Raw genomic sequence first — 20,215 nt, 5'->3', positions numbered from 1 at the left:
TGCAGGATTGCTGCAGTGGGAGCTTATGGGCTGGACTGGAGAGGGAAAGAAATGAATTGAGGACAGGAATCCTAGAGTAGGAGAAATTAAGAAGTGATGGGGGCCAGGCATGGTGGCTCATGCCTGTAATCTTAGCACTCTGGGAGGCCGAGGCGGGAGGATCGCTAGAGGTCAGGAGTTCGAGACCAGCCTGAGCAAGAGCGAGACCCCCATCTCTACTAAAAAATAGAAAGAAATTAACTGGACGACTAAAAATATATAGAAAAAAATTAGCTGGGCATGGTGGCGCATGCCTGTAGCCCCAGCTACTGGGGAGGCTGAGGCAGGAGGATCATTTGAGCCCAGGAGTTTGAGGTTGCTGTGAGCTAGGCTGACGCCACGGCACTCCAGCCAGGCAACAGAGTGAGACTCTGTCTCAAAAAAAAAAAAAAAAGAAGTGATGGGACTGCAGGTGTTGAGGTCTAAGAGCAGATATATGTACGTGTGCATTCACACAGGTGTGCACATACACAGCGGCACACACCTATCCTCATGAGGGTATCACTAACTTCACATCCAGATTTCCAGTTTGTTTAGTGAAGCGATGGAATGAGACTGAATAATCTCTTTTTAATTTTTATTTTCTTAGTTCTCCAGTTTGATGGTGCTGTGTTTGTTCTGGAGGATTATAAGGGCATGAGGAGGGGGAAGCAAGGTGCTAATTAAATTCTAAATGAGCCATAGGGAAATAATTTAAATTTACTTTCTATTATCTAAGTTGTATAGGGTAGGAGGTTTGAAAAACGTATGTGTGCAAACTACAATTATAAGATCTCATTTATCCTTAATAATATACTAGGAGGTTTGAAGGTGAGTGGATTTTTATTTTAGGGAAAAAAACTATAGAGAATAATAGAATGATAAGATCTGTAAGTTTCTACAAAGTCAGAGGAATATTGAGGATAGTGGTAAAGCACATTAGAGGATAATGGGAACAGTTGGAGAAAGAGAAAGTATAAAGATTTGAGCTTATATTTAAACATTGGAAGATATTTTATTTTCTAGGCTTGACAAGTGTTGAGAATTAAAAATGTATAATATGTAATATTATACAATACATAATGCAATATGTAATATGCAATAGTATGTACAATGTATAATAAAATCATATAACAAATGAATGAATTTATTAGAAGTTGAAAGGACCACGTCACGTAAGCTCTGTGAAGGCAGAGGCCATGTTTGTGTCACCTCTCTTTCACATATGGCATTGTGCTTGACATCTGACGTTGCACACTTCCCTGGAGGAAAAGGAAAATTAATGTAAGATGGTATTATTTCTGTTTTTATAATTTAGGTAGAGATACACAGGAATAGTAACTTTTAACAGCCTAGAATTTTTAGAAATTCTGCCTTGGCTATAGAATAGACTCTGTAATCCTTGTGTGACCACGATGGTTCTTTAATAATAATCAGTAACTTAATAGTATGCCTAGTTGCCTAATGATAGAATTAAACATTTTGGTGACCTCTGACCATCTCATATCAAGTATAGTGATCCTATATTATTAGACTTTTTTCTCAAGGTCATTAAAATGCCTGCAGATTATATCTACTGTATCTCAAATATATTTCTCCTCCCAGTGATATAGTAGGAGGACATGTTCATTCATTCTTATATAAAACTAGAATTATATTCCACTCCTTCCAGCACTCAGTCCTGTATCATATCCACTAGACTACAATGGAATTAAAATTTACTTTTCAAGACTGGCGAGATGGAAATTTGTAATTGAAATTTTTTTAAGGCCAAAAGAATGGCATTTTATTTTTATTAAAGCATAACATCATATAATTTAAGTACTATATCTATACCTAGATTCTTGTCAGTTAAGCAAAGAACATGGGGAAATGATTGAAAGGAACTTGGGTAAAATGCAAATAAACTACAATGGCGTGGAATAAACTCATTAAAGTTAGTGGTATGAATGATCTTCATAACCAATGATGGAAATGATGTGATACTTTTCTCAGGGGAAAAATGAAACCACAAAAATATGGGAAGAATTATTTTCAAAATGCGTAATAATGTGGTACCACATTTCTCACTCCAGATAGGAGAATGAATACAAAGTGAAAAGCAAAACAAAACAACACACACATAAGCAACTCTGTGTGCTTGCCTCAATGTCACTGAGCCCAGGTTTTTAAAGAGAGGGTCAATCTACAGAAATTGTCATTTGTATTGCAAGCTTACAATTATGTCATTAAATCACAATCAGGGGTGTTAGAAGGAGTAATTAGGAATACATTGTAGAGTTGCACACTCATAAGGAATTTTTTATGGGAAGGAAAAAATCCTAAGCATTCACTGTGGGGAAGTCTCATAAGACTTTTGAAAATCAAACATTTTGGCCCATGAGGCTTTTATTTAGCAAGAACAGCCCAAAGTGTTTTTCTTTTACCTTAATTTGAAGGCTGTTTAAGAATCTTGCCGTTTCATCCATGGCATAATGTGTTCAAAGGCAAAGGAATAGAAAAATGGATGAATAGATTCCAAAGGGATAACTTATAAGTTTTTCTTTATATTTTCCTTAAGGAATCAATTCCAAGCTTCGGTTTGAAATCATGCCAGGTGCTTCATTCGGGTTATTCGAGATAAATTCCGACACTGGAGAGGTAGTGACAACCACCACGCTTGATAGAGAAGTTCAAGAAATCTTCACCCTTAGAGGTAAGGGATCCTTTGACTATGCTTAACAAAAATAGTTCAGTGGTGAAATTTTACATTTCAGTAAGGTGTCTTTAAATAAAATATTGACCCAGTGCTGCATGATCACTTTAGTCTGATTCTATCTGGTTAGAACAATATATTTTAGGTATGAATTGCAGGGCACAGTTCACACCATCTTTGTGTTGCATGTCAGTACTTGTACGAGATGGAGGTGTCCCTTCGCTGTCCAGTACCACGACAATTCTCTGCACTGTCGAAGATGAAAACGATCATGCACCAGAGTTTATTGTCCCCAGTCATGACATTGAGATTCTGGAAAACCAAGAGCCACAGGTTATCTATACTGTTTTGGCTTCTGATATGGATGCTGGCAGTAACAAAGCCGTTAAATATTATATCATCGGTAAGTATTTTTTTAATTAAAATTTTCCCCAGGATTCTGACACACACTATCTGTTGATTATTATGGATTTGATAATGGTTGCCTTTCCTACAAAACACAGACCCAGTAAGAACTGACTGGCGCTGTGTGCTTCCTGCCCACCTCCTTTCCACAGCCCTCCTGATCCACTGCCCTCCAAATTTTTAAAAAATCTGCCCTTGCTAACTCCTGTGAATTTTTTCCCATACTGACATTCATGGATGTACAGATAGAAGAGATAGCTTTTTTCTTTCTATTTTTGCTTCTTTCATATGACCAGATTTTATGTTATTTTTTATTTTTCTTTCCTCATACACACATACTCTTACTGGGTCATTTCATGCAGTCACTGTCTGCAGCTACCAATCAGTACCCCAATGTCTCCCACCTTACCTACTATTTTTTAAAAATGTTCTAAAATGTTTTAAAAATTCCAGTTTTCCCCTGGCATTAAAGCCAGTCACTGCTTCAACACTGAACCCCAATATTGGGAATGACCCCTGTATTGGGCAGCCATTTATGCAGGTGAGAGGTGAGCCTTTCTTTTCTAATTTGCAAGAAGGATGATTATAAAGGTGGATGTGGGAAAGATAAATCCTGCGATGCTAGGTGAGTGCTTAGGCAGAATAATTTTAGGAATAAGGTTATTTAAACCGAGCTTCTGAAAATTACCATAAAACTACCTGTTCCCACGTGAACTCCTTGAAAAGCTTCATGTAACCCCAGCTGTACTCAGACCTCATTTTAAAGATGACTGGTCTAAACACCCTTCACTCATTCTCCTAAGCCAGAGCATGAATCCTTCTCCCTAAGTCCTTATTTTTCCCCCTTCATATTTTTGGAACATGTCCACTTCCTGTAAACACATATGATTTCCTAACCTCTTCGTTGCTCAAGTAGATTACTCTAACAGCCTCCCAACCTTCCCATTTTCTAATCTAGCTTTGACATTGCTGCTTCAGTACTGTTCCCATAACATAAATTTGATTCATGGCACTTTCCTGTCCAAAATCCTTTGGGGGCTCCTCCACAGATTGCAGGAGAAAGTAGAGAATCTTCGGCCATATACACAGACCTCTTCCTGATTTGACCCTTGCTTACCTCTCAAATGCATGTCTTCCCTCTGCCACCACTGCAAACCCTGTCCCTACCATCTACATGCAGATCCCAGGGAGCCCTGTGCACGAATCACACTAGAACATTTGCAGCCTATTAATTTCTTATACTCTTGGGACTTCACACAGGCTCTTTCCTCTGCATGGAACGCTCTTTCCAAAACTTGGATTCTGGTTTTCTCCCCTTTAAACGTGAGTTTTGCTGTCACTTTTTCTAATAAGCATTTCCTGGCCATCCTAGCACAGGACTGGGCTTCTTTCCCCTGTGCCTCCCATCACTCTGCACGAATGATTTTCCATCGTACTTTATAATGTTCGAGGACCCACCAGCCTTACCTCCTAGGTTGAAAACCCTTGGGAGCCAGATCACATCTTTCTCTCCTTATATTCTCAACATCGAGCATGTACTTGGCACATAGTAGGTGCTCATCAAAGGTTTGCTGAGTGAATGAATTGCTTTATCAACCAGGAATACCACAGAAATATAGGTGTGTCTGATCATCCCTACTTCAGGTATAGATTAACTACGAATATGTCTTATAAATACAAGTGCAGGACCTCTTTCCTCAGCCCCAACACTACCTATGGCTGATGTTTTCTCTGAATGCCATTCCACTCCTTCCCCATGTGCCTCTGGTCCTTGGACTCTAGTAAATTCTCACACTATCGGGCCTGGTACTTTCATCCTGCCCCTCATTCAAGAATACAGTTGGCCAGTCTTCGAACCACATATTCAGAGTTACTTTAAAATGTCTTTGAAAACTTTTTGTATCTCTGTTTAATTTTAATTTTTATTCCACCTGGTGCCATGGGAGATAGCAAAGGGCAGATTATTTCAAAGGATACAGAGATGAATAAAACAGTGTCCTTGCTTACCTTATGGAAGAAGTAGGCAAGTGTCCAACTAGCTCTCAAAAGTGGTATGACTCTGCACACAGTGCCAGGGGGATGTAGAAGAGGAAACTTCCTGCAGGAGTATAATTGGCATAAAATCTATAGTGAGTAACAGTTGGGAAATTACTACAACCAGTCTGTTCATTTCTGATTGATATCTAAAAATGGACACTATATCCCATTTCTTATCCCAGACTATTATTTTATTTCACATAAAAGATACATTTTAATCCTCTCTGGAGGAAAAATATATAAATATGAAAAATTGCATATGCACACACAAAAAACATATAGCTGCAAATCAGTGAAAGCAAGAGTACTAAGTATGTATTGGTTGAAGACATGTATTGAATTATATTATTCTGTTTGTCCCCTCCATAAGATAGAAGTTTCATGAGGGCAGAACCTTATCGTGTTCATTGTCATATCCCCAGTCCTTACAAAAATGCTAGGATGTAATACTCAGGAAATACATATTTTTTTGAACAAATGAATATATGGATACATACAGTGCTGGCCAAGGGGTGCTGTTTTTTTGATTCAGATGAATTTTGAATTGTTTTCTTTAATAGACGGAAATACTGACGAATACTTTGCTATAAATGAAACCTCCGGAGAACTCTCAACCACTTGTGCTTTGGACCGGGAGCAAGTCAACAATTTTACCCTTGTCATCCTGTGCTCTGATCTTGGGGACCCACCGAGGAGCTCTGAAATCCATCTGCAAGTTAGGGTTTTGGATGACAATGACCACAGCCCTTCCTTCCCTACGCTTTACTATCAGTCCTCTGTGCGAGAAGATGCTGAAGTGGGAACAGTGGTTCTTATGCTCTCGGCCGTGGACAAGGATGAAGGCCTGAATGGGCAAACCGAGTATTTTCTGACGGATGAGGATTCTGGTGCATTCACCATGGATCCTGTGGCCGGCACACTGAGAACTGGCCGCACCCTGGACCGAGAAGCCAGATCGCAACACACATTCAGGGCTGTGGCCAGAGACTGTAGCATCCAGGGCTCGAGAAGCACCACAGTAATTATAAAAGTACATGTCACTGATGTTAACGACAATAATCCGGTTTGGGAACAGAACCCCTTTGATGTCTTTCTTTCTCCCCAGTCACCTATAAACCAGACGACTGCCATTCTGAGAGCAGATGACCCAGACTTGGGGCCCAATGGAACTGTCGTTTTTAGTTTTGCAGAGCCCCAGTCACTGTTTTCTATTGATAAATGTACAGGAGAAATTCAACTTCAGCAAAATCCACCTTCAGAATATTTTCCTATGTGGCTACAGTTAAAAGTTGCAGACCAAGGGGTCCCAGCCAGAACAACTGCCGGTCTCTTGGTCATTCACATGGAAGGAGAAGATGTAAAGATTTCCTTCAGCCACCATCTATATAAAGGGCTTGTGGCTGAAAATTGCGAGGCAGGTGAGTGTCCCTTTAACTTTTTTGTATCTTGCACCTGTTTGGGCAAATGCTTAAAACTATGGATTATAGAAGAGTGCTATTGCAGATTCAGTTTTAAACTTTTGAGTCCAAGAAATTCTTGGTATTGGAGAGTCATAGTCAACATGGTTAAGAGTAGCCTGGGCCGGGCGCGGTGGCTCACGCCTGTAATCCTAGCTCTGGGAGGCCGAGGCGGGTGGATCGCTCGAGGTCAGGAGTTCGAGACCAGCCTGAGCAAGAGTGAGACCCCGTCTCTACCAAAAATAGAAATAAATTATCTGGCCAACTAAAAATATATATACAAAAAAATTAGCCGGGCATGGTGGCTCATGCCTGTAGTCCCAGCTACTCGGGAGGCTGAGGCAGTAGGATCGCTTAAGCCCGGGAGTCTGAGGTTGCTGTGAGCTAGGCTGATGCCACGGCACTCACTCTAGCCCGGGCAACAAAGTGAGACTCTGTCTCAAAAAAAAAAAAAAAAAAAGAGTAGCCTGGTCTGAGATGAAATGTTAGAGCAGAAAACGGTGAGGACCAAATTACTTCTTACCTCTAAGGTGGGCCCTCCCATTAAAGAGTCTGTCAGAAAAGCTCGTGAATAAATGGATTGGGGGGAGGGCCTTCATCCTGCTGTTTACATTGTGTTTTCTTGACCCCTGATCAGAGTTGTTCTTAGTTCCTTTATATTTGGAATTTCTTAATTAAATTTGACTTTTATCTTTTCAATAGAAGATCATTTATTAGATCTCACACATAAGGGAGGCTAGAGATCCTTCTGGACGTAATATAAACATATGGTATCCATAAATGTCCAGGTAGGTATACATTTCAGGATATCTGAAGCAATGTTTGAAGAGCAAACGTGACTTGTGTGAAGGGCATAAGTCTACACTGGGAGGTAAACTAAAAGCTGCAGACGTAACAGGAAAGGCAGAAGGAAGGAATGACAGTTAAGGAGGCTGTTGAAGCTGATGAGATGCCACTGACCTACGCCTGGGTCAGCAGGATTTCCTTGGCCCCTGTGAAAAACAATGACAATGTGCATAAAATATTGATTGAGATTTCAAGCTGGCCAAAGCTTTGCCTGGAACATGAATTCATTTCAGACTCCCAGATCATAGCATAGACACCAGAAGGTGATTTTTCCTTTTTTTTTTTTTTGCTTTTGAATTCCAGAATTCCAGTGGTTTCACAAGATTGTAAATCCATTGATCAGTGTGAGAATGGCCTTGATACAAATTATTTAACAGCATTTTATAGCTGCCAGCATGATTTCCACCACCCCCCACATACCTGCAATTTTAAGCTTTATTTTCAAATGAAAAATATATGCCTATTGGAAGCTTAAATTTTCTGTAGGTCACTCAAAAAATCTGATCTATCAGTAGGTCCCACTTGACATCCTAAGTGAATTATTTTTGGTATTATCATAAATTCTCATAATTCAAAACCGCTTTTAACATTTACATGTTCTTTTAAGAAAATTAAAATTTAAAACAAATCACTCCAGTATATTTATATTTGTTTAACATTTCTTTGTTGGAAAGCCCACAGGTTCAGGTTTTGATTAACATTGCATTCATCTATTAACATCAACCTTAACACCTCAATTGTTTAAAACAATATATAGTTTCCATTTTAAAAGCAACGCTTTGGTAGGTAAAAATCTCACTTATTTATAGAAAGAGTCACTCTCAGAGGGTGCCACTTGCCAGTAAGGCACAGGCTGTCCCTACAGCAGTGTGACAAGAAAAGTTGAAGTACAAGTGACTCCCTTCTCTTGATTCTTAATGCCACCCCCTTTCCCTGCATTTTCAGCCAAATTAGAGGGAATTTAACCATTCTGAACCTTTTTAAAAGTTAGGCATAAACCACTTAGTTTCCCATGGTATTTCCATCCAATAAACAATTTAAACAAATTTTCTAGAATCCAGCTTTTATTCCTCTGTTTCATTTCCAGTGCGTTGGTTACCCTGATGAAGACAAATCAATAACCTTAGTCCCTCGTGTGGACTATTCACAACTTCATGCATTTCTTTTTTCTATTGTGTTTTATTCTCTATTTTATTTATTTCTGTTTTAATCTTTATTGTTTCCTTCCTTCTACTAACTTTGGGTTAAGTTTGTTCTTTTTCTTGTTCCTTTTGGCATAATATGAGGTTGCTAATTTGAGATCGCTCTTTTTTAATATGTGTTTACCACTATTAACTTCTCTCTTACTACTGTTTTTGCTGAGTCCCATAATTTGGGGTATGTTGTGTTTTTGTTTTTATCTCAAGATATTTTCTAATTTTTCTTTTGGTTTCTTCTTTGATACATGGGTTGTTCAAGAGTGTGTTGTTTAATTTCCACATTATGTGGGGATTTTCTAGTTTTACTTTTGGTAACGATTTCTAATTTCATATTGTTGTGGTTAGAAAAAATATTTGGCATGATTTCAATCTTACTAAATTTAAGACTCATTTTGTAGCCTGACATGTGATCCATTCTGGAGCATGTTTTGTCTGCACATGAGGAGAATGTTTATTCTACTATTGTTAAGTGTTCTATATATACATATCTGTTAGGTCCAATTGGTCTGTATGTTTCCTGGTCGATCTATCCATTATTGAAGGTGGGGTAAAAAGTCACTATTTTTGTGTTACTGTCTATTTATCCCTTCAATTCTGTCAATATTTGCTTCATGTATTTGGGTGCTCTGCTGTTAGATGCATGCATATTTGTAATTGCTATAGCTTCTTGGTGAATTGACCTTTTTATTATTGTATAATGTTCTTATTTGTCTGATGTGATAGGTTTTGGCTTCAAGTTTATTTTGCCTGATATAAGTATGGCCATCCCTTTTCTCTTTTGTATAGCATTTGTATGGAATTTCTATTTCCACCCTTTCCCTATCAGCCTATTTGTACGTCCTTCTATCTAATGTGCACCTCTGATAGACAGCATATAGTTGGACCTTGGTTTTCACTTGTTTGTTTCCCTATTCAGCTACTCTATGTCTTCTAGTGTCATTTAATCCATTTATATTTAAAGTAATTACTGATAGGGAATGACTTACTATTGCCATTTTAAAAATGTATGTCTTGTAGTTATTTTGTTTTTTTCTTCTCTTACTACCTCCTTTTTTGTTTCATTGATTATTTTTTTTGTAGTGACATGCTTGATTACCTTCTCATTTCCTTTTGTGTTTCTTCTATAGGTATTTTCTTTGTGGTTACTATGGGGGATTACATAGAACATATTATAGTTATAACAATCTATTTTAAACTTACAACAGCTCAACATCAATTGCATACAAAAGCTCTGCTCCTGTACATCTCCCCTGCCACACACACTTTATGTTATCCATGTCACAAATTACATCTTTTATATTTTTTATCTGCTAACATAGTTTTTTTGTTATAGTTGTTTTTTATCCTTTTATCTTTTAAATTCTAGACCAGAATTAAAAGTGATTTATGTGCCACATTGCCGTATTACAGGATTCTATATTGATGTCTATATATTTACCTTTACCAGAGAGAGCTTTATATTTTTGTATACTTTCATTCGATGTCTAGTATCCTTTTGTTTCAACTTGAAGAACTCACCTTCTTGTATCTTGTAAGACAAGTTTAGTGGAGATGAAATCCCTCAGCTTTTGCTTATCCAAGAAGTTCTATTTCTCCCTCATTTCTGAAGGATGGTTTTGCAAGATGTAGTACTCTTGGTTGATAGTTTTGTCTTTTGGTACTTTGAATATATCATCCTACTCCCTTCTGGCTTGTACTGTCTTTGCTGAGGAACCCACTTAGTCTTATGAAAGCTGCCATGTACATAATGTCACATTTCCTTTATTGCTTTTAAGATTTCATCTTTATCATTATCATTTACAGTTTGATTTTAATGTGTTTACATGTAGTCTTCTTTGGATATGTCCTAGTTGTAGTCCTTTGAGCTTCTTGAATATGGATGTCTATTTCCTTCCTCAGATTTGGGAAAGGCGGCCATTTTTCTTTGAATAAGCTCTTTGCCCTTTGTCCTTTGTCTCTCTCTCTCTCTCTTCTCCTTCTGAGGTTTTCATAATGAATATATTGATTCACTTTATGGTGTCCCATAAGTCTCTTAGGCCTTCTTCACTTTTTCATTCTTTTTTCTTTTTGTTGCTTTAACTTGGTAATTTCAAAGGATCTGTCTTCAAGTTCACTGATGCTTCTGCTTGATCAAGTCTGTTGTTGAACCCCTCTAAGTGAATTTTTCAATTCAGTTATGTTTTTTAGTTCTAGAATTTCTGTTTGATTTTTTTTATTAGTTTCTGTCTCTTTGTTGATGTTCTTATTTTGCTCATGCATAGTTTTCCTGATTTCATTTGGTTGTCTGTGTTCTCTTGTAGTGTATTGAGCTTCTTTACAATGATTATTTTGAATTCTTTGTCAGATAATTCATAGATCTTTGTTTTTTTTTAGGGTTGATTCCGAGATTTATTTTATTCCTTTGATTGGGCCATGTTTCAAAATCACTTTACCTAAATAGTTACACAAGTATTGGTTTTTATAGTCATGTAACATAAAAAGCATATAATTGTGCTTTTAAACTGCTACTGTGGTTGTGTTAGTTTTTTAATTGTATTTTTGTAAAGAAGAAAGAAACAAGAACATTGTGTTATACTTTTTAACGCAATATTAGACTTAATGTGAAATTTTAAAAAACTGAAAAAGTAAAAGGTAAATTATTTTGTATGTTTCACTTATCTCATGGGAATTAAAGATACAATGTTGGGTCTCATAGCTTACCCTTTATACCTTTATGTGAAATGAACAGTAATTATAAGTTTTGTCTACATGCCCAGAGACTGACTTTTGTTAAAAATGTGCACAGTAAGCAGAGAGCTAGAAGGATTCAAGGCAGCTTTAGTTATTTCCTCTTTTTTCAAGACAGTCTCAAATTTAGACTTTGTTAGAGGAAAAACATGTATAAACATTTGCAGCTCTTTTGCTAACTTTAGTATCTAGTTTGAAATATTTTCATTGAATGAAATTCTTTTGTACTACAATTCCATTTGATACTATGAAAATTTTATTTGCAATAAAAATAGGATTGTGCCATTTATAAGAGAAGTCATATGTAATTCTTCTTTGCAGTTCTGTGCTCATCTTTATTCTTTTACATGCAAGCAATCTCCACGTTTTCTTTTGTAATTGGACATATAATAAGCATCTTAACCCATGAAAAAAGGCCGTCAGCAAGATCATACATCTTGTTGGCATAGCTGTTTCTTTTCTTACTGCCATTCTTAAGAATATATGACAAGCCAGTTGAAATAAAGTTTCCTGTGTTTAAAAAAATAAATTGTATCAGGAAGCATAGAACTGTTATTGAGCACTCAGGATAAAACATATTGCACTACTGTAAAGGCATAGTCCTACCAAAAATGTAAGACTTTTTATATTAACAACATGTCTCCTGAAATGCAATAAAGTAAGCATCAGATTGTAATGTAATTTGAAAGAGTTTTCAACATGTGTAATAACTCAATTCCACCATGATTGATTAAGATCCATTACTTTGTCACTAAATGACTTCATAACTGGCTTGAAAAGAACCACCATTCAGAAATCCTGATAAATGACTTTCAAACTTTGTCACAGTTTATGTTAAACATATTGTTTCTTAAGAGAGTAGTATATTCAGTTTGGATTTTCTTGTTCTTTTTCCATAACAAATTCTGTGTTATGCCTTTTTTTCACTGAGTTTTCACTGAAGTTTCAATTTTACAGGCAGTATCATATACTTCTTTCCTTTAATATGTATAGTGATAATTGCATTTTTGAGTGTTAAGCTTTGAAAGGGAAAAATAGTGTTTGTTGTAGGGCCTTTTCTTTCTTTTCTATTCTTTTCAGTGAAATTCTTATAAGTATCCAGAAAAAAAAATATATCAATTTTACCTGGGTCAGGGATCATTTTCACTATAACCTCTAGCAGGATGGGTTTCAAGCTATGTTTCCAGGGCTGTGTAGTAAGTAGGGTTTAACAAGGAGGTTCAACAGAGATCTTGAATAGATGCTATTTTTTTAACTACTGCAGATCTCACTATCAGATATGATATTATAACATTGAGTTGTTTTTTAAAAAAATAATTGCTGTTGTCTTAGGGTGGCCGTGTAGGCAGGGACCAGTATTTTTATAATCTCTCAGTCTAGAAAATGTCAGTGTCCTTTCTCCCTCTCTCTGTCTCCCTTTTTAACCTTCTTTCTTCTCGTATTTATTAAGCACCTACTGTGTACAAAAGAATATACTTTTGATACACAGAACAGCATGCTTTATTCTCAAAAGTTATACTGAGAAAAAGATGCCAGATATTGTATGATTTACAAGTATATGAAATTTTAAAGGTAAAACTAAATTTATTGAAATATATAGAACACAAATATATAGAAAACCTCCTCTACTGTCATGGAATTTAGTCCAATTTATGCAGGGGGAAGAGATCAGTCTTCACACGTGTTCAGTACAAGTCCATGGGTGACAAACAAGTAACACAATGTAAGTGCCAAAAGGGCTGGTAACAAAAAAAGGAGAGGTTCACCTCTCTGTTGAAGATGGTAAATAGGCAGACTCAGAACTGGAGTCAGGCCACAGCTGTGTATTGTTCAATACACATGGTGTCTTTTTTTTTTTTCTCATAAATTAAAATATTTTCCACCATTTAGGAATTGGGAGATTTCACAAGAAAATAAATATACATTTTTTATCTTCCCTTGAAAAGACCAGGATCTTCAGCATCCTGAAGTCTCCTTTCCCTACTGGCAGCAATGGGCTGACACTGAGAGTCTCAGGCACATCAAGCATGCTCTGGCCTCCTTCACCCATCTGACCCCTTCATTTGTCCATGCTTCTTGCTTTTATCCAAAGACATCTGGTAATGAGCCCTGTTCTCTACTCCTCTCTGACACCATGTCAGCTCCAGTTCCTTTTAAAATGTTTTCTTTTACTTCCCTGTCATGCCTGTTGCCACTATTTTATACACAGCCCCTGTTGCTGTACACCCAGCAACGAAGGACAGTCCTATGGCATTACCTCTATGTATCTCTCCCCAATCAGGATGACATGCCTACCTTTGCCAGTAGGTGTCATTCTATGGAGCAGGATGACAGTAAGAGAAGAGACAGGGTCATTACAAGATAATGGCATCTAAAATAAATGCTGTAAGTTATAGGCCTAAAACCAGAGGGTTAAGGTCCGTGAGGAACTATGAAGAAGTTTCTCAGAAGTGGTGGATGAGCAGAAAACAGAAAGCCAAGGAACAAAGCTGAATTAAAAAGAGGGGTGGAAGTGGCCAATAAGCACAGGGAAAAGATACGCAACATCAGCAGACATCAGGGAAATTAAAATTAAAACCACAGTAAAATAGTACTATATGTCCACTAAGATGGCTAAAATTAAAAAGATTGACAACACCCATTGATGTAGAGCAAGGAGAATTCTCATAAGTTGCTGGCAGGAATGGAAAATGGTATGACCACTTTGGAAAAGACTTTGGCAATTTCTTATAAAGTTAAACATACACTTACCCTAGGTGTTTACTCCCAAGGAGTGAAAACATGGGTCCACGCAAACACTTGTGCATGAATGTTCACAGCAGCTTGATTCATAATAGCCCCATACTGGAAACAATCCAAATTTCCATCTCTAGGTAAATGAAAAACAAACTGTAGTGTGTTCATCCAGTAGAATACTACTCTGCAATAAATATGGAATGAATTTTGATACACAAAGTAACTTGCTTGATTCTCAAAAATTATGCTGAGCAAAAGAAGCCAGATATTGTGTGATTGACAAGTATATGAAATTTTAGAGGCAAAGCTAATCTAGAGTTATAGAAAGCAGATCGGTGATTGATTGGGGCCAAAGGTGACAGAAATGGACTATAAAAGACATAAAGGAACTTTTTGAGGTGTTGGAAATATTCTATGTCTTGATCATGATGTTGGTGTCACAAGTGTATACAGTCGTCAGAACTCATAGAACGGTATATTTAAAATATGTGTAGATTATCATGTGCATATTTTACATGAATGAAGTTGATTAAATAAAAATATTATTAAAATAACAAGGCAGGCAGTCCTAAGAGGGAGACAAATGGACAGCCAGGATAGGAAGCAGAGCAGAGATGAGCAGCAAAGGACATAAAACATAAAGACATCAGAGTACTAACCTGGTGACCAAATGGATTCTTCGGACCCTTCCAGCTGCCATAGATTACTTTTCCCCCCAGAGCTGTCCATTCAGACAGCCCTGCCACACCCAGCTTGCCTTAGAGGTGCTCAGCATCTTCTCTTGTTATATCAATTTCCATCTCAAGAACTTCCCATTTGCTCTTCACTGCTTCCCATCTCATAAAGCAAGGATCTGCTCCTCCACTTACCTTTGTAAATAAAGTTTTATTGGAACACAGCCACAGTCGTTTGTTTATGCATTGTCTGTGACAGCTTTCAGGCTGCAAGGGCAGACTTGAGTATTTGCAACAAGACTGTATGACCCTTAAAGCCTGAAGTATTTATTACCTGGCGCTTTACAGAAAAATTGCTGATCCTTGACATAAAGCCACACTTGTCTCCCTTGCTGCCAGGGTCTCCCATATGCTTGCCTACCTTTCTTCCCCTCCGCCACTTTGCGATCCTTTCTATTTAGAGTTTTTCTCCACTCCCGTCTTACATGGTTCCAGTTCTAATTACGTGCACTTCGTGCCACTATCAGTCCTTGCTAATTCTTTCATGCTGGTAATCACTCTGCACCCCATAACTTAAAATGACTTCCTTTTTTGTTTTCCTAATTTCTATATCTAACTCAATCTCTGTTTCTTCCTTATAGTTATCTCTTGGCTTGCTCCTGCCCTATCTTAACAATTCTTGAATGAATTCACGTCACACAGTGATGTCCTCGGTTACTCTCTAGTTGGGTTGCTTTTACCCACAACTGGACTGAAATCTGGTTAAGGGAATATTTCTTTTATTTATACTCCTATAACCTCCTTTCCCGCTCCCACCCAGTGTTCAGGGCTGTGTGTCAAAGTGGGTCTTAATCTCTCCACTTCTTTCCATTGCCCCTCCCACAGTCCTGCGCCATTGTCTCCTGCTTGGATTGTGACGGTATTATTTTAATTGGTCTCTCTGTTCCATTCTTACCCTTCTTTTCTCTGTTCTCCACACAGCCATTGGACTGATAGCTCTTAAAAGTAAATCATATCATTTTACTCTGTTTCTTAAAATGCCTCCATGATTTACCTTTGCACTTAGAATAAAATCTGACCCTTGCTTACCCACCGTCTCCACCTTGTGCCTCTTCCCTCAGTCACGTGCTTCACCCAACCGGGCCCTTTCCCAGCCCAGGGCCTGTGAGTGGCTGTTCCCTCTGCTGTAATCCTCCTCCTCCCGCCCTTGCTATGGCTTCTCACCCACATTTCTCGAAAGCAGTGTCTGCCTCCCTGCAGAAGACGTGCCTGCTATCACATAACCTTGCTTCTCTCTTTCTAGGGAACTTGGCACAATCAGAAAATTTCCTTGATTATGTATTTGTTGAATGGCTTATTGATCGTCTCCTCCCACCTGTTTAATAAACACCATGAGGATAGACATCTTCATTATTTTGTTGCCACTATATCCCCAGCATCTACCATGGGGTCTGCCTTATTGAAGACGCTTAATGAGTAATTGTTGAATGAATGAACAAGTGAAAATATAGTAGGCAAATAATAAATAATAATACTCAGTATTTTCTCTTGTTTTTCCATGAAATTTTCTTAATCCTAAAGAAGTTTTTGTTTACCTAATTTTTACAGGTACTTCTATTGTGACCATAAAAGCTCTTGCTCCTGACTCAATTCAGGACAGTATTCAATATTCAATTTTTAGTGGAAATGAAGATGGTGTTTTTTCCCTGTGCTCCAATTCAGGTAATCCTTCTCTGTCCTCTAATAGCTTTATGTCCTGCTCCATTTAATGTTACTAGTAATAAATACTCCCACAAAATTTAAGAATTAGAAATTGTTAGGAGTAAATAATTTAAAAAGTAAACAAGAAACAGTGTTCTATGGCAGCCTATGAGAAATTATGGGAAATCAAGAACTATTTATTTGTTTATGTATATTCACTAAGATATCTATCTTAATCCTTCCAAATTAGACAGTACCTATCTTTCCCTTCAAATTTTTAAAGATAAATTAGCTTCTACTTATAAGTTATCCATCTATTTGGGAAAATTGGAGAAACAGTGGGGAGATCATTGATAGTGAGTTTGAATTGAAAGTAAGCACACACGTCTAGCCTCAGGGAATTTTCATCAGGGATTCTTGTAATTCGCCACTGAATGTCAACAACGCAACAAAAAAGGACAACTGGAAAGGTTTCTATGTGGTGGCAAAGAAATTACTTCCAAATACAGCATGTATTAAATTTAGCTTTAATAAGATCATTATTGTGTTTTAAATGAATACCAATTGATTATTTGAAACATACTTTTTTGACTAACAACTATGTAGTAGATACATATCTACTGCTTCATTGTCAAACCTCAAGGAGAATGTTTTTAATAACTTCTACATTGCCATACAGCTGCCTTGTTTAATCTATACTCCATGCACATGGGAAGGATTGAGAGGGAGTAGTTTCTGAGGTAAATGCCCTCTCATCCTATGTGGTGTTAGGACTTTTGGGTCCACACAGCCTTTGGTCAGCAACCTTTCTGATAGCCTGTTAGGAGCCTTCATCTCCTCACCCTCTCACTGGGTTAAAGGATGCACAGGAATCCTGCTGTTAACAGTCATTCATGAACATCACCAAGTCTTAACTTTCTTGTAGTCCAGGTGTCTGAGGGTTCTGGGGGATTTGTTTAAGAAGAAAGGAAAGTAGCAGAGTTTGCATATTTTCCCAGGCTATCCAAATCCTTCTGCCACCACACTCCTAATATGGCCCAGGCCTGACCTTAGTTTTTCTAGAGTCTCTCGTTAAAATACAGATAAAAATCTGCCTAAGGTCAGTCCAAAGAGATCATCCACAGAAACTTCTTTATTTTTTGAATACGTGATTATGTTGAATTCATTTAAAAATTTTATTATGAAATATCTACAAGATGGTAGGTGAAAATGCATAAAATTGTTTAATAAACAATAGTAAAATAAAAACCCATACACTTGCCACCCATGTTCAGAAATAACACATTATAGTAGTCTCCTTTCACCCACGGTTTCAGTCTCTGAGGGTTCAGTAACCCATCTGAAAATATTAAATGGGAAGTTCCAGAAATAGACAATTTGTAAGTTTTAAATGGCTCACTACTCTGAGTAGTGTGATGAAATCTCACACCATCCTGCCTGGGATGTGAATCATCCCTCTGTCCCGTGGATTCACACTGTATATGCTACCAGCCTGGTAGTTGCTTAGTAGCCATCTCCGTTATCAAATCAATTGTCATGGTTATCACAGTGCTTGTGTTCAAGTAATCCTTTAACTTCATGATGGCCCCAAAGTGCGAGAATAGTGATACTGGCAATTCAGACATGCCAAAGGGAAGCCATAAAATGCTTCATTTAAGTGAAAAGTTGAAATTTATTGACTTAAGGAAAAAGAAAAAATCATATGTTGAGGTTGCTAAGATCTACGGTAAGAACAAATCTATCTGTGAAATTATGAAAAAGGAAAAAGAAATTTGTGCTAGTTTTGCTGTTGCACCTCAAAATGCAAACTTACAGCCACCATAAGGGAGAAGGACTTAGTTAAGATGGAAAAGGCATTAAATTTGTGGGTGGAAGATATGAACAGAAAACGTGTTCCAACTGAGGGTAATGTGCTGCGCCAGAAAGCATTGAGCTTATATGAAGATGTCAGCCAGGGAACTCCTGAAAAGAATGACACAAAATCATCTACTGCAAGTAAGGGAAGGTTACACAGATTCAGAAACAGGTTCAATGGAAAAACATAAAAATTACTGGAGAGGCTGCATCTGCAGACACGGAACCTGCTGCCAAATTTCCAGCAGAGTTAAAGAAGTTGGTTAAGGAGAAAGGATAGCATCCAAAGCAAGTCTTCAACTGAAATGAAATCAGGCTGTTCTGGAAGAAGATGACCAATAGAACCTACATTTTTAAAAGCCTAAAAGAAGCACCAGAGCATAAAACATGGAAGGACAGATTAACTCTGGTGCTGTGTGGCAGTGCTGCAGGGTGTATGATAGAATCGGGTGTAGTGAACAGAGCAAAGACCCCACATGCTCTCAGAAACAAAAACAAAATTATCTGCCCATGTTCTGGCAACATGATCATATTGCATGGGTGACACTCATCTTGTTTATTGGTTCCGTCAATGCTTCAGCCTAGAAGTAAAAAAATACTTGGAAGAGGAAGGGTTGGAATTTAAAGTCCTATTAATAATAGACAGTGCACCTGGCCATCCTGAATCTGTTTACTGTGCAAATGGAAATGTCCAGGATGTATTTTGACCTATAAATACAACCTCATTGCATCAGCCCCTTGACCAGGGCATCATTAGGTTTGTTGAGGCCACATACACCCACCTGGTATTTGATCTCTTTGATCAACAATTGCTACAGACCATAATCTGCACATAATGCAATGTTGGAAATCATTCACTATTGCTGACGCAATAACATTCATTAAAGCTGCAATGGATGAATTAAAACCAGAAACTGAAAATGCCTGCTGGAAGAACTTCTGGAGTGAAGTTATGAATGATTTTAAAGGCTTCCCAGGGATTGACGGAGAAATTAGGAAAATCATTCACATGGCAAGACAAGTTGGTGGAGAAAGACTTGCTGACATGCTTGATGAAGAAGTGGAAGAACATATTGAAGAGTGTCCAAAAGTGTTAACAAATGAGGAACTGGAAGAACTTGTTGAATCACCTACAGAGGAAGAGGAAGATAAAGAAATTGAAGCAGAATCAGCAGCATGGACATTACTAAAATTTGCTGAAGTGTTTAGAATAGCACAGATATGAAAGGACAAAATTATGGAATATAATCCTCGGATTGCCACATTAAAGTCGACCGTATGATCACAGAAGGATTACAACCTCTGCAGCAACACACTGATGAGTTAAAAGGAAAGAGACAGCAACTTGTGATTACAATGTTACTCCAAAAGGTTTTGGCAAAAGACCTTCCACTACTGAGGGTCTCCAACCATCAACATTGTCTGCCCCTGACACCCAACCATCAACAGCATGGTTCTATGATCCAGGGTCACCTGAAGCAGATGATCCTCCTTTTGATGACATGTCAGTAGTAACCTCATGCTATGTCACAATGCTTACATCATTCACCACACTTTTATCTTATCATGTAGGCATTTTATCATCTCACATTATCACAAGAAGGGTGAGGACAGCACAATAAGATATTTTGAGAGAGAAATAGCTGGAGAGAGAGAGGGACCACATTCACATAACTTTTATTATAGTATATTATTATAATTGTTCTATTTTATTATTATTCTTGTTGATCTCCGATGGTGCCTAATTTATAAATCAAACTTTGTCATAGGTATGTATGTATAGGAAAAAAACATATTATCTATAGGGTTTTGTACTATCCATGGTTTCAGGCATCCTCTGGGTGCCTTGGAATGTATCCCCCCAGA

The 20,215-nt window shown here is 37.6% G+C and overlaps 1 protein-coding gene across 1 annotated transcript in view; it reads left to right on the top strand.

The window, feature by feature from the left end:
- DCHS2 (dachsous cadherin-related 2) overlaps nt 1–20,215 on the top strand; it is a 193,307-nt gene that overhangs the window by 152,119 nt on the left and 20,973 nt on the right. Inside the window, exons 13-16 of the mRNA XM_045552629.1 lie at nt 2,579–2,713; nt 2,907–3,116; nt 5,716–6,573; nt 16,403–16,516. Coding sequence (XP_045408585.1) covers nt 2,579–2,713; nt 2,907–3,116; nt 5,716–6,573; nt 16,403–16,516 — 1,317 coding nt within the window. The remainder of the gene's footprint in view (nt 1–2,578; nt 2,714–2,906; nt 3,117–5,715; nt 6,574–16,402; nt 16,517–20,215) is intronic.

The sequence above is a fragment of the Lemur catta genome, chromosome 5 (assembly GCF_020740605.2).
Source record: "Lemur catta isolate mLemCat1 chromosome 5, mLemCat1.pri, whole genome shotgun sequence".
Taxonomy (NCBI): domain Eukaryota; kingdom Metazoa; phylum Chordata; class Mammalia; order Primates; family Lemuridae; genus Lemur; species Lemur catta.
Note: the sequence above shows the minus strand (reverse complement) of the source record. Positions and strands in the feature narration are given on the sequence as shown.